At 38.1% G+C, this 12,124-nt stretch overlaps 1 protein-coding gene across 2 annotated transcripts; it reads left to right on the top strand.

Moving 5' to 3' along the window:
- Positions 1-4,756: 4,756 nt before the first annotated feature.
- On the top strand, positions 4,757-11,701 carry mat1a (methionine adenosyltransferase 1A; the record flags this gene model as incomplete). Of its 2 annotated transcripts, XM_080869591.1 has the most annotated exons (10): positions 4,757-4,979; positions 6,483-6,560; positions 6,816-6,938; positions 7,031-7,143; positions 8,183-8,326; positions 8,523-8,648; positions 8,747-8,839; positions 8,929-9,111; positions 9,208-9,341; positions 11,142-11,701. In XM_080869591.1, the coding sequence occupies exons 1-10, from the start codon at positions 4,913-4,915 to the stop codon at positions 11,242-11,244; spliced, it is 1,164 nt and encodes a 387-aa protein (XP_080725717.1). In that variant the 5' UTR covers positions 4,757-4,912. The 2 variants fall into 2 exon arrangements, with proteins under 2 accessions (XP_080725717.1, XP_080725718.1); XM_080869592.1 differs by lacking the exon at positions 11,142-11,701 and having other exon boundaries at positions 9,208-9,345.
- Positions 11,702-12,124: the final 423 nt, after the last annotated feature.

Below are 12,124 nucleotides of genomic sequence, written 5' to 3'. Positions count from 1 at the left end.
GTGTGTGCAGGTGACTATTACTGTGCATAATTATTAGGCAACTTAACAAAAACAAATATATACCCATTTCAATTATTTATTTTTACCAGTGAAACCAATATAACATCTCCACATTCACAAATATACATTTCTGACATTCAAAAACAAAACAAAAACAAATCAGCGACCAATATAGCCACCTTTCTTTGCAAGGACACTCAAAAGCCTGCCATCCATGGATTCTGTCAGTGTTTTGATCTGTTCACCATCAACATTGCGTGCAGCAGCAACCACAGCCTCCCAGACACTGTTCAGAGAGGTGTACTGTTTTCCCTCCTTGTAAATCTCACATTTGATGATGGACCACAGGTTCTCAATGGGGTTCAGATCAGGTGAACAAGGTGGCCATGTCATTAGTTTTTCTTCTTTTATACCCTTTCTTGCCAGCCACGCTGTGGAGTACTTGGACGCGTGTGATGGAGCACTGTCCTGCATGAAAATCATGTTTTTCTTGAAGGATGCAGACTTCTTCCTGTACCACTGCTTGAAGGTGTCTTCCAGAAACTGGCAGTAGGACTGGGAGTTGAGCTTGACTCCATCCTCAACCCGAAAAGGCCCCACAAGCTCATCTTTGATGATACCAGCCCAAACCAGTACTCCACCTCCGCCTTGCTGGCGTCTGAGTCGGACTGGAGCTCTCTGCCCTTTACCAATCCAGCCACGGGCCCATCCATCTGGCCCATCAAGACTCACTCTCATTTCATCAGTCCATAAAACCTTAGAAAAATCAGTCTCAAGATATTTCTTGGCCCAGTCTTGACGTTTCAGCTTGTGTGTCTTGTTCAGTGGTGGTCGTCTTTCAGCCTTTCTTACCTTGGCCATGTCTCTGAGTATTGCACACCTTGTGCTTTTGGGCACTCCAGTGATGTTGCAGCTCTGAAATATGGCCAAACTGGTGGCAAGTGGCATCTTGGCAGCTGCACGCTTGACTTTTCTCAGTTCATGGGCAGTTATTTTGCGCCTTGGTTTTTCCACACGCTTCTTGCGACCCTGTTGACTATTTTGAATGAAACGCTTGATTGTTCGATGATCACGCTTCAGAAGCTTTGCAATGTTGAGACTGCTGCATCCCTCTGCAAGATATCTCACTATTTTTGACTTTTCTGAGCCTGTCAAGTCCTTCTTTTGACCCATTTTTCTCAGTCAATCATTAACAAATACTCTCTTTTTGTGAGTTCACATGTACACACAGCAACATGCGCTTGTGTTGAGCATTTTTAGACCAAAACATACAGGGGTGTATGATCCAGAGGTCAATCAGTTATGACACCAGAGTGGTTCTCCACTTTCTTTGGCATCAAACAGGACTTTCACATCTTCTCTGGTTTGATGTAGTTCACGTTTTGTTATGTTAAATCCCCTCTGACCTCTGTCTCCTATTAGATAGCTTATTATTAGATTTTGAAGGTAGCGCAGTGTCCCTGTGGTAGGACACTCAGTACACTCTAAATCTAACCAGGTTCTGACTGGTTTTATTTTTTACAGCAGGAGACATGACTAAATAAGGCGTGTCTACTAACAATCTCCTACTATGTTGTTATTGCCCAACATGTTTGCTAAGTCATGGTTTAAAATCTGAGATAGCAATGTACAAAGGAAATTAGGTATTTTAGATCAATCCATAAAAATAGTTTGATTGCTGTTATTTTGCATTTCATGTATACAGTTCACTCTTTCAACTAGGAATTTAGGTTATCCATTTTTTATTTGTAATGTCAAATTAGGTTTCATTGTTTTTCATGTAATTATTACTAAAACAACACAGGTAGATAAATTATTTCTGGCTAATTTCTACAATTGAAAAATGTTTCAGTTAGCACTAAGCTAATTTATGTTTGAATATTAGGCGATTTTTTAGCTAAATATTAGCTAACTGTGCATTGCTAGTGACATTTTAACTGTTGCTTTCAGCTAAGTATATATAATTAACACGTGCCTACTATTTCAAATTAACTATTTAAGATCAGCTATTGATGCATTTGTCAACTGTTTAAGGTTTTCAGCTTATATGATGAATTAGAGTTGAAAAACAAATGATTTAGCCATAAACAAAGGGTTTTGTTTTTGTTTTGTTTTTTTACTATCTATGATTTTAGCTAAATGTCTAAATTTTTAGCTGTTTCTTAACAGTTACGATATCGTTGTTAACTGTTAGCTGTTTTCTTTGGCTATCAAGTATTTTAATAATTTCAGATTGCCTGATAATGGTTTCATCTAATTATTGTTATCACTACTAATTTTTTTTTCCTTTACATTTATATTACAACATTACTTTTAGCTAAATATCTCTAATTAGCCAGGGGTGGGAGTGGGAGGTTGTTTGACTGTTTGTTTTTTATATTTCTTGTTTTTGCTTTTACCTTTGGCTTAATATTTAACAGTACATCAGTTAAAAACAGTACTTTTATCGCTTTTAATATCTTAGCTAACAATCTTAAGCTATTAACTCTTTGTCCATTATGTTAATCTACTATTTATATTTTTCTCTATGATAACGATACAATAAATGTTTCGTAGATATTTTGTTGACTCTATTTACATATAGGGGATTTTCACATACTTCGCTGAAGACATATGTGCCACCCTGCCAAGACCTCTTGTCCCTCCTTTGCCCCCTTTGTAAAATTTTCTAGCTGCACTATGCTAATTTATATTACCTTTAAATATTTTAACTATAAACTATATAATAGATAGTTCAGATATCTTAGCTAGATAGCTGTGCAGATTTCAGGTTCGGTGAGCATGCTACTTATGTGAGTGGTATTTATTTGTAAGTCAACACAGCTGTTTCTCATTTTCGCCTACCCTCCTGTATTTCCTAAAAATTCCAAATTCCTCTCTTGTGTGCATTCCTGATTATCAGTTGTTTTCACTAATTTCATCAAGCCGATTATTATTGCAAAGCTCTTGTTTTCAGCAATAAGTTCCACAATGCATAATACATACATCAAATCTGCTTTAAAAGTCCCAAAGCTGTCAGGAAGAGTGGTATTTTATTCACTACAGGAAGCTAGTTAAAATTCTCATCTCATTTCTCAAGGCCAACTCAACACTGAGTGAAATTAGAGCCAGATGATGGAAAGACGTAGAGAAAAAGGATTGGCCCACTGCACTCTTGTTGCATTTAATGGGACAAGAAACTGAGTCAGAGCCATTTTTCTGTATGTTAATGTTTCTTCAAGCATGTATTGTGTTTGTATTTATATGATAGTGAGGATCTTTTCCTAAGCATCCCTTTATAGCTCCTAATATTTTGCAAAAACACAGACACGGTGAATCACGAGAAGGTCATTAGGTATCTAAGAGACATATCTTCATTTATTTGATCTTCTCTCCGGACAGGGTTTGATATTTTCTGCAGTTGTATACAAAGACAAGAGCCCCAGGCTGGGACTTGGATGGAAAAGTGCATTCAGGCAACAGGTGACTGTCTTCTCTAAACCTAATTATTGGCAATGAAATAAACTAATTATATAGATCTGAACCAAAGTACAAATTTCACGTATTTATTCTTTTTAAAATGTCTTTTGCTTTTAGAGTGTTTTTTCTTTAAAGTTGTGACTTTATTGGGACTTGGAGATTTCAATTAGAGAATACAGTCATAAAAAAACAGGTATGTTTGCTCATGTAGTGGAGTGGAGTTTTGAGGCAGTATTTTTTAACCTTAATTTTCCCTTTAATTTGATTTCTATTTGAATTGCACTAATAATTAAAATCAGATGTTATAAATAGGACACTTATGATGAAGGTGACTGTTTTGTGCCCTTTAAATCAAATGTGCCTTTATATGGTACATTTTTGTGGTTGGTATTTGTAGTTATTAAACTACTGGCAAATGTCTACATGATGAAATGAATCGTAAGCTTGAAAATATTTGAGCAGTAACAATGTTTAATAGCACCGAGTAGAGTATAAAGAAGTATAAAAAAGAAGTATAAAATTCATAAGCAGCTCAAGTGTATTCGAAGAAATGTTGGTCAATTTCCAGCTGCAGTTTAATAAAATGTAAAATCAGGAAAACGTATCAAATTCAAATGAATGAATAGAAAATCATTTTGGTCAGTACACCAAATAATGAACTACACTGTAAAAGGAAACATTAAAATGTAGTACAGTGTTCTGTTTTTAATTTATTTCCATATTTTTGAAACCACAGATTGATTTTTTTCTATTTTATTTGTTGATTTAGTTTTACTGTGTAACTTTTAAAGTTTCTCTTATTCATAAGTCCTTTCTAGTAATTTTTTGTGTCTTTTCACCACAGCAGTGTAAACTGATTTACTTGAATGATGTAAACACAAGTAATTGCATCATTTTCCTGCTAACAGCAGCTACCTTTCTCTCTCTGTCCATAGGCTACCCTAACTTGGCTGTCCCACCTGTGTGTTGTGGGGGGTAGGGGAACTCCTTCTCAAAGATGTTTCTGCTTGGACACGGAAACGTCCCGCCCTGAAGCAGAGCAGTCAGAGCAGGTGGAGACTGAAAACACACTATTGAACATTACAATGTTTACAAAGGGTTAACAAGCAGTTTGAGCTGAAATTCCCTCCCATCATCCACTCCCCCTGGAATGGACTGTCCCATGGATTCGTGTGTGTGTGTGTGTGTGTGTGTGTGTGTGTGTGTGTGTGTGTGTGTGTGTGTGTGTGTGTGTGTGTGTAAATGAGTTACAGAATGCGTGTGTGTCCCCTTAGCCATATATATTGGGCCATGTGGACACAGATGTGAAGTTTGCAGGACAGATTACGCTTTGGCTGCAGGGCTGTTGGCCTCCCTTTCTTTTATCTTTCTGGTAAAGAACGCCAGTAGGAATATAAAGCCACCTTAGGATCTCTCTGCACTGGAAATTGAATAACCTTACCCCACAGAAAAAATGAGTGATCATCTGGAAGAAGGTTCTTTCATGTTCACTTCAGAGTCCGTTGGAGAGGGACATCCAGGTGAGTCTTTTTACAAAGTCTAGCCACCTCTGCTACAGTGACATTAAATTTTAATGCATTCAATTATAAGCTCAACACTTCCATTGAAAATGCAGTGTTATCTTGCAGAAATAGCATGCATATAAATAAACTTGATGCAAGCTGGACACTATGTCCAAAGTAACTCCACAGTGCTGCGTGTTTACCCGCCAGGCATGGATGGTATTCCATTCACAGCAACATGTGTTTAGTGGCCTTCACTCTCACTTGTAGGCAGCTGGAAGCAAATGTGTGTCTGACTGGTGCACAGTTACATGCTTAAAAAATGTCCAAGAAGAGGGCAGACACACACGTTTAATGTAGTGTGCAAAAGAAGAGATCTAAAGACACGCAAAATGCTCTTCAAGAACAATGTCTCAAGTACACAATAAGATAAGAAGTGACAATGTGGTAAAATTAGTTTGACTATGTTATACTTTAATCTAGTTAAATTATATCAAATACTCAGTAAAATGACTCCCAGATGTTCCACACAAACCTTGCTTAACTTGTAGTTGTACTCTGTCCTCCATGTTGCATTTAAACCCCACGGTGCCCCGTCAATGTGTTTTGTAATCCTTTCACAAATATGTAACCTTTCAAAGTCCCATGTGCTAAATCGATAATGAGTAAGAGTTGTGCAGCTTCACAGACAGGGGCAGTATCACATAAATGCCAACTGTTAAAAAATTAAATAAATAAAATAATTAAAAAGTAAAACTGCTCTTTTAATCTGGATCTATATTAATGTAGTTCTGAAGTAAAAGTATGCTAATCTGACAAAGTGCTTATGAGAGGATGAAGCATACAAAAGGTAATACCAATGCGCCTGAATTCAAAATCCCTTTCAAACTGTCCTCTGAAACAGCAAGTGATGTAGATCCATGTGTCACACATCATGGTGTCCCTGTATTTATCATTTAAGGAGGTTCTTTAAAAAAAAAATAATTTCATTTTGGAAGCACGTAGCACTCCTGAAGCCAATTTTAATGATAAACTTCACAGGTTTGAAGTTTTATTTCTACTGTTTGTTCAGTAACAGAGTTGGGTGGCCTTGGCAGAACATTGCAGTACACACTTTTGAATTTGATAACACAACTCAAAGTCTGGGCTGTTCCCACAGATAGTGGCTATTTTAGTGGCTTTTCCTAAGATGCACCTGTTTCACCAGCAGAGTAGTCAGATGCTGATGGGCTTTCTGATGTAACCGGTCTCCTGCATTGCTTCAGCAGGACGACACAGACAGATGAATGGGATGTATAGTGAGGCATTGCCCTGCTGCCATGCTAAAGTAAAACATTCAACTACTGCTATGTGAAATATTAGGATGTAACCTTTCATACTTTCATATAAATTACAAAATTGACATCTTCTATTATTAGTGTTAGGCTAAGCGTGCAATTTAAAATGCAATATGTCGTTTTTTTCAATGCATTTGTAAAAAATCTTCGGAATCTGATGTTTTTACCTGTTATGTGTCCACAGACAAGATTTGTGACCAGATCAGTGATGCTGTCCTGGATGCACATCTGAAGCAGGATCCCGATGCCAAAGTGGCCTGTGGTGAGCCAGAATTTGTCTCTTTTTCCGTTAAAAAAAATGGCAAAACCAAGAAGAGGCACAATCTAATGAATCAGTTTGTCTTAGCAAAAAAAGGGACCACATGATGAAGGCAGAGTATAAGCCAACTAACCCACTGGTCTGAATTTCACCTGGATTTTATGTCGTATGCAGTGTTGATACTGTTTATTGTATTTCAGTGTGGACAACTTGCTGGTGATGGCAAAACAGCTTTGTAATTAAAGTTTGCATTGGCAGAGACGGTGTGTAAGACTGGCATGGTGTTGCTCTGCGGAGAGATCACATCTCGGGCCGTCGTGGACTATCAGAGGGTGGTGAGGGACACCATCAAGCACATCGGCTACGACAACTCGGAGAAAGGTGAGAAAGCAAAAAAATAGACATTATTTCTGTTCTCTGTATTTAGCGTTTCCCTCTTAACCATCTCAATCCAATTCACTTCCCTTCTGAAGGTTTCGACTACAAGACATGTAATGTGCTGGTGGCCCTGGAGCAGCAGAGTCCAGACATTGCTCAGGGGGTCCATGTTGACCGGAAAGAAGAAGACATTGGAGCTGGAGACCAGGTAGGGCCACAGCAGTGTCACTGGGTCACTTTGGCTTGACAAGTGAGTGACCCTGACCGAGCACAGTTTGTTTGACTCTTTACTTCAACAGTAGAGAATACAGACGAGATCTGGTGCAATAGTGTTGGTGTGTTCAGGTTTATCAGTTCAGTAGAGGTGGAAAAAGTAGTTTTATCTAGTCCAATATTTAAAATCCTAAATGTTACAAGCTGATTGTAAGGCAGAAAAATGTGCTTCGTGACTGATATATCATTATTAGATTCGATAAGTGTTTATGTTACTTTTGCAAATAAATGTATTGTAGTATAGTAAATAGGGTCCCCAGCCAAGTGTTTGTGGCTCTTTAAAGGGTCACAAATTTGAGGATAAAACTTTGATGTGTAGAGGCGAAACTTCCTTTTCATGAAATTGCTCACAGTCTTTAAGTAATCTGAAGCATGATAAAAAATATGTCCAGTATGTCGTGGAGTAGAAGTATAATGCAGCAGAGAAAGGAAATTATTAAATTATACAATTGTATATGAGTGCAGTACTTGAGTGAATCAGTGTAGTTTAATCAGTAACACCATCATCATCCTTAATAGTTTGGGCAAAAGATAAAGAAATAACATGTTTAGATTAAATTGATGCTTTCTCTGCATTATACCTCAGTAAGAGACAAACTCACGGCTCAGGATCATTATTTCTATAAGAGACTTCTGGCTGAAAAAAATTATCCCATGCTTAAGACTAACCAATGAAATATGGAGTAATTTGACTATATTATATATAAAGTCCCATAACCGTACACGGTATAATCTACCTGATATTTGTTTTTATCATTTCAACATCTACTTCTATTTTGTCTTCTATAAATGCCTGTATGACCATTAGCCATTATTGTTCTTTTCATAGCTTATATTTTATGTATTTTGTGTCATATGATAATAGAAAGTGCTGAAGATATTACTGATAAAAGAGCATGCTGAATATCAGTATTTTGATATTCCTTGTTTACTTCTTTGTTTTGCCTTCACTGATTTTCTGACTCGTTCTGTAGGGTCTGATGTTCGGCTATGCCACAGACGAGACGGAGGAGTGCATGCCGCTCACCATCGTCTTAGCTCACAAACTCAATGAAAAGATGTCTGAACTTAGACGCAATGGCATCGTTCCCTGGCTGCGTGCCGACTCTAAAACACAGGTGAGGTCGTGCAACATGTGCACATTTTTTACTTACCCAAAACACAACACCACAGCAGTTTGGGAACTTTTTCTTTCAAGCTTGGATATATTTCATTAGAAAATCTGATAACCTGTCTGAAGCTGTGTTGTCACAGGCACCATAAAACAGCTAACTACAGCTTCAGTGAGTGTACCAATTCTTGTTAATCCCACAGGTGACCGTGCATTATGACCAGAAGAATGGAGCTGTGATCCCCAAGAGAGTTCACACCATTGTGATCTCTGTCCAGCACGATGACGGCGTCACTCTGGAGGAACAACAGAGAGTCCTAATGGAAATGGTAGATCCTCATGAACACACCTGACTGGGCTCTGTGTAATGTGTCGTGTGGGAAATAAAGTCACATGTTTGGTTTTAATGCTGGCTTGTTTCTGTCAGGTGATCAAATCCGTGGTCCCTGCAAAATATTTGGACAGCAAAACCGTCTACCATCTCCAGCCAAGTGGTCGCTTCGTCATTGGAGGACCACAGGTAATCATCACACACTGGGGGAAAAATAATAAAGCAAACTAGAAAGTCATCACTGGTTTTTGCTCATCTTCTTCCTTTTTTGCAAACAGGGTGATGCTGGTGTAACAGGAAGGAAGATTATTGTAGACACATACGGTGGCTGGGGGGCTCACGGTGGCGGAGCTTTCTCTGGCAAAGATTTCTCAAAGGTTGATCGCTCTGCTGCCTATGCTGCTCGCTGGGTGGCCAAGTCTCTGGTTAAAGCCAAACTGTGCAGGAGAGTTCTGGTTCAGGTGAAGTTACAGCTTAACCCTCCAAAGCTGTGCATAGATGACAGATGACTGGAGTACAGTACAAATATGCAAACCACATCTCTGTGTGTGTTCCAGGTGTCTTATGCGATCGGAGTGGCCCAACCTCTTTCCATCTCCTTGTTCACATACGGGTCCTCTCAGAAGTCAGAGTCAGAATTGCTCAAGATTGTCAACAAGAACTTTGATCTCAGGCCAGGAGTCATTGTCAGGTAAAAACACATAAACATGACGTTTGCATAAGATTAAATATGAATATTTACTCAAACATGAAGATGTTCTGCTTGCTTTCTAAATATGAGTTAAAAAAAATTAGGAACTATTTTTGGCATTTTGAGGATTAAATAACTGATCAAAAATCAGATTCATCATATATCTTGATGAATTTAGAATAGAATAGAATAGAATAGAATAATCCTTTAATTGTCCCACAAGGGGAAATTTGGTTGTAACAGCAGCCAGAAAGACACATATACAAACAAACAGTACACAGGACACAGAACAGAAAAATACACAATTTTTTTTCTTTACATATTTACATCAAGGACAATGGTTACTATAAACACGAGTACTGTACAGTTATTAAATAAAATAAAATAAACTACAGATAAGAGGAAAACCCAGGTTGTAGTGCGAATCGGTTGATTAAATTATTGCAGTTACAGCGCAGATGTAAACATCTATGATTGTTGGGAGCAGTTTTGATTGTACAGTTCAGCAACATTTACATGAATTTAATATATAAGTAAATATTTAAGTTCAAACTTCAGTTCAACTTTATTTATATAGCTCCAATTCACAACAACAGTTGCCTCAAGGTCCTTTATTCTGTAAGTTAAAGACCATACAATATTAGAAAGACCCCTAACAATGACCAAGCATTTGGCGACAGGGTGAAGGAAGAACTCCCTTTCAACAGGAAGAAACCTCCAGCAGAACCAGGCTCAGGGAGGGGCAGGGGAAGAGGGGAAAGAGAAGCAAACTAAGAGAGAATCACACCAAAAATCAAAGTTGAAATTGTTGAAGTATAGTTAGATACAGAAAATTCTTCCTCTTTTCTTTTCTTTTTTTTCAATACTATCCATTGGAGAGGGAATCGTGGTGGACACATAACCCGCCGGGTGGCTTCAAAGATATGATATCCTTTTTGCTGTCCTTTTACATTTAGATTCTTCCACTTTTAGCTGATCCTTTTAGGATAATTTCCCTCTATTTAAACCTAGCCCTAGATTTCCCTTTTCTATTATAATGTTCTTGTTGAGATGCAGCGTTATAGGTGAGCATTTCATTTTAAAGTGGATCTATTATGCTGTTTGTTTATTTTATCCATCTTCACTCTACTAATGTAGCGTTGCATGATTCACATATAAAAATAATGATTTATTTGATAATAAGCTTTGGTGCAGCCCTTTAGTTCATCCTCTTTCTTTTGATTGGCTGCCCCTCCAACAGGAACACAGCATCCACTCTAACTGATATAGTACAGAGCAAAACAAGAAGAAAGTTGTGTTTTGAGATGTTTTACTAATATGAACATTCATCATTGTAACAGTATATATATATAACAGAAAGTAACTTAAAGCACAGTAACTTTAAGTAACTTAAAGCACTTAAAGTACCCAATTTAACGTACTCAACAATACCAACTACTTTTAATTGATTTACCAAAATCTTTAATTGTTAAGAGCCGCATAACCAATGACTTCATTTTGGTTCAAGTGTTTAAGAGTTCTGTAATCGATAAATGTTGGAGGTTGGTCCAAAGTGCAGTACAAGCCATTCTGACACACAGACAAACTTTGCCACCCATGTACGCCAAATACAAACAAAAAACTCCAAGCTCACAAGAGGACATGCAAACAATCAGTGCTTACAGCTCATTGCACAACATGTTTCACCTTTATGGTTTTTTTCTGCTCTGTATAAGAATTTATGGCTTCAAATGGTTTTGATCAAAATCTTCACAGTCCTTTCTCACCAGCGATGTCTCATCCCTTGTGTGTTCTTCTTAGGGATCTGAACCTGAAGAGGCCGATTTACCAGCAGACAGCCTCTTACGGCCACTTTGGCCGACCGGAGTTTTCTTGGGAAGTGCCCAAAAAGCTTGTCTTGTAAATACTCCACCAGCCTGTCCTGATCTCCACCTGGATGCTGAACAAGACTCCTCTTCATGGACTACAACTTCCAGCTCCAATGCAACTGATTGAACACTTTTTTAACAGAAAAACAAAACAAAACAACTGAAACCACAGTTAGGGAGGGATAAGTCAGCTTTCAAGATGTGAGAAGGTAGTTATACGTGTGAGCAGTTGTAGCCAGCAGACATATGAAGGGACATCCTCCCAGTGAGGAGAGGGACATTGCAGATGGCATCTCAGTAACTAATCTTTTTTCACTGTCCTTTCCGAGGCCAAATAACCTCCAGGTATCGGTGCTTTAAAAATACACATACAATCACTAGTCAAAGTCAGTAAAGTAAAGGGACAGTACAATAGTAAAATATAAATACCTCCACATCACTAGCAGCAGTGTTTTACCTCAAAGCTGTTGGGGGGGGGGGGGGGGGGGGGGGCAGTATACTTACACAAGTTCAGCGCTTTATTCTTAAAAGGTGAATCTTAGTCTGAATCCGTTAGCATTTAGCGGACCACCGATGTCTTAAATTTGCTGTGTTTTACAACTTTAGAAGCACACGCTAGCATATATCACACTTCTTTAAAAAGTACCTTTAAGAATATTTCATTTTGGCCCAGCTTTTTGGCATTTATTAATGACAGAGTATGTAATTAGATCCTTGAGAAGCACTTCTGATGGGATTAAGAAAGTCTTAAGAGAGAAACAAAAAACAGTCTGTAGAGCTTCAGGACGTTTTGGTGGCGAGTGTACCAAACCTGTAAGTTCACCTACAGCTGACACTGTTTTGTTATAGGAGTTTTCCTCTGTTTAATGTCTTATCTATGAGTGTCACCTTCTGTCAATGAAACTGGATAATGTA

This window comes from Rhamphochromis sp. 'chilingali' (genome assembly GCF_963969265.1).
Source record: "Rhamphochromis sp. 'chilingali' genome assembly, chromosome: 20".
NCBI classification, from domain to species: domain Eukaryota; kingdom Metazoa; phylum Chordata; class Actinopteri; order Cichliformes; family Cichlidae; genus Rhamphochromis; species Rhamphochromis sp. 'chilingali'.
This window is presented reverse-complemented; position numbering and strand designations above follow the sequence as displayed.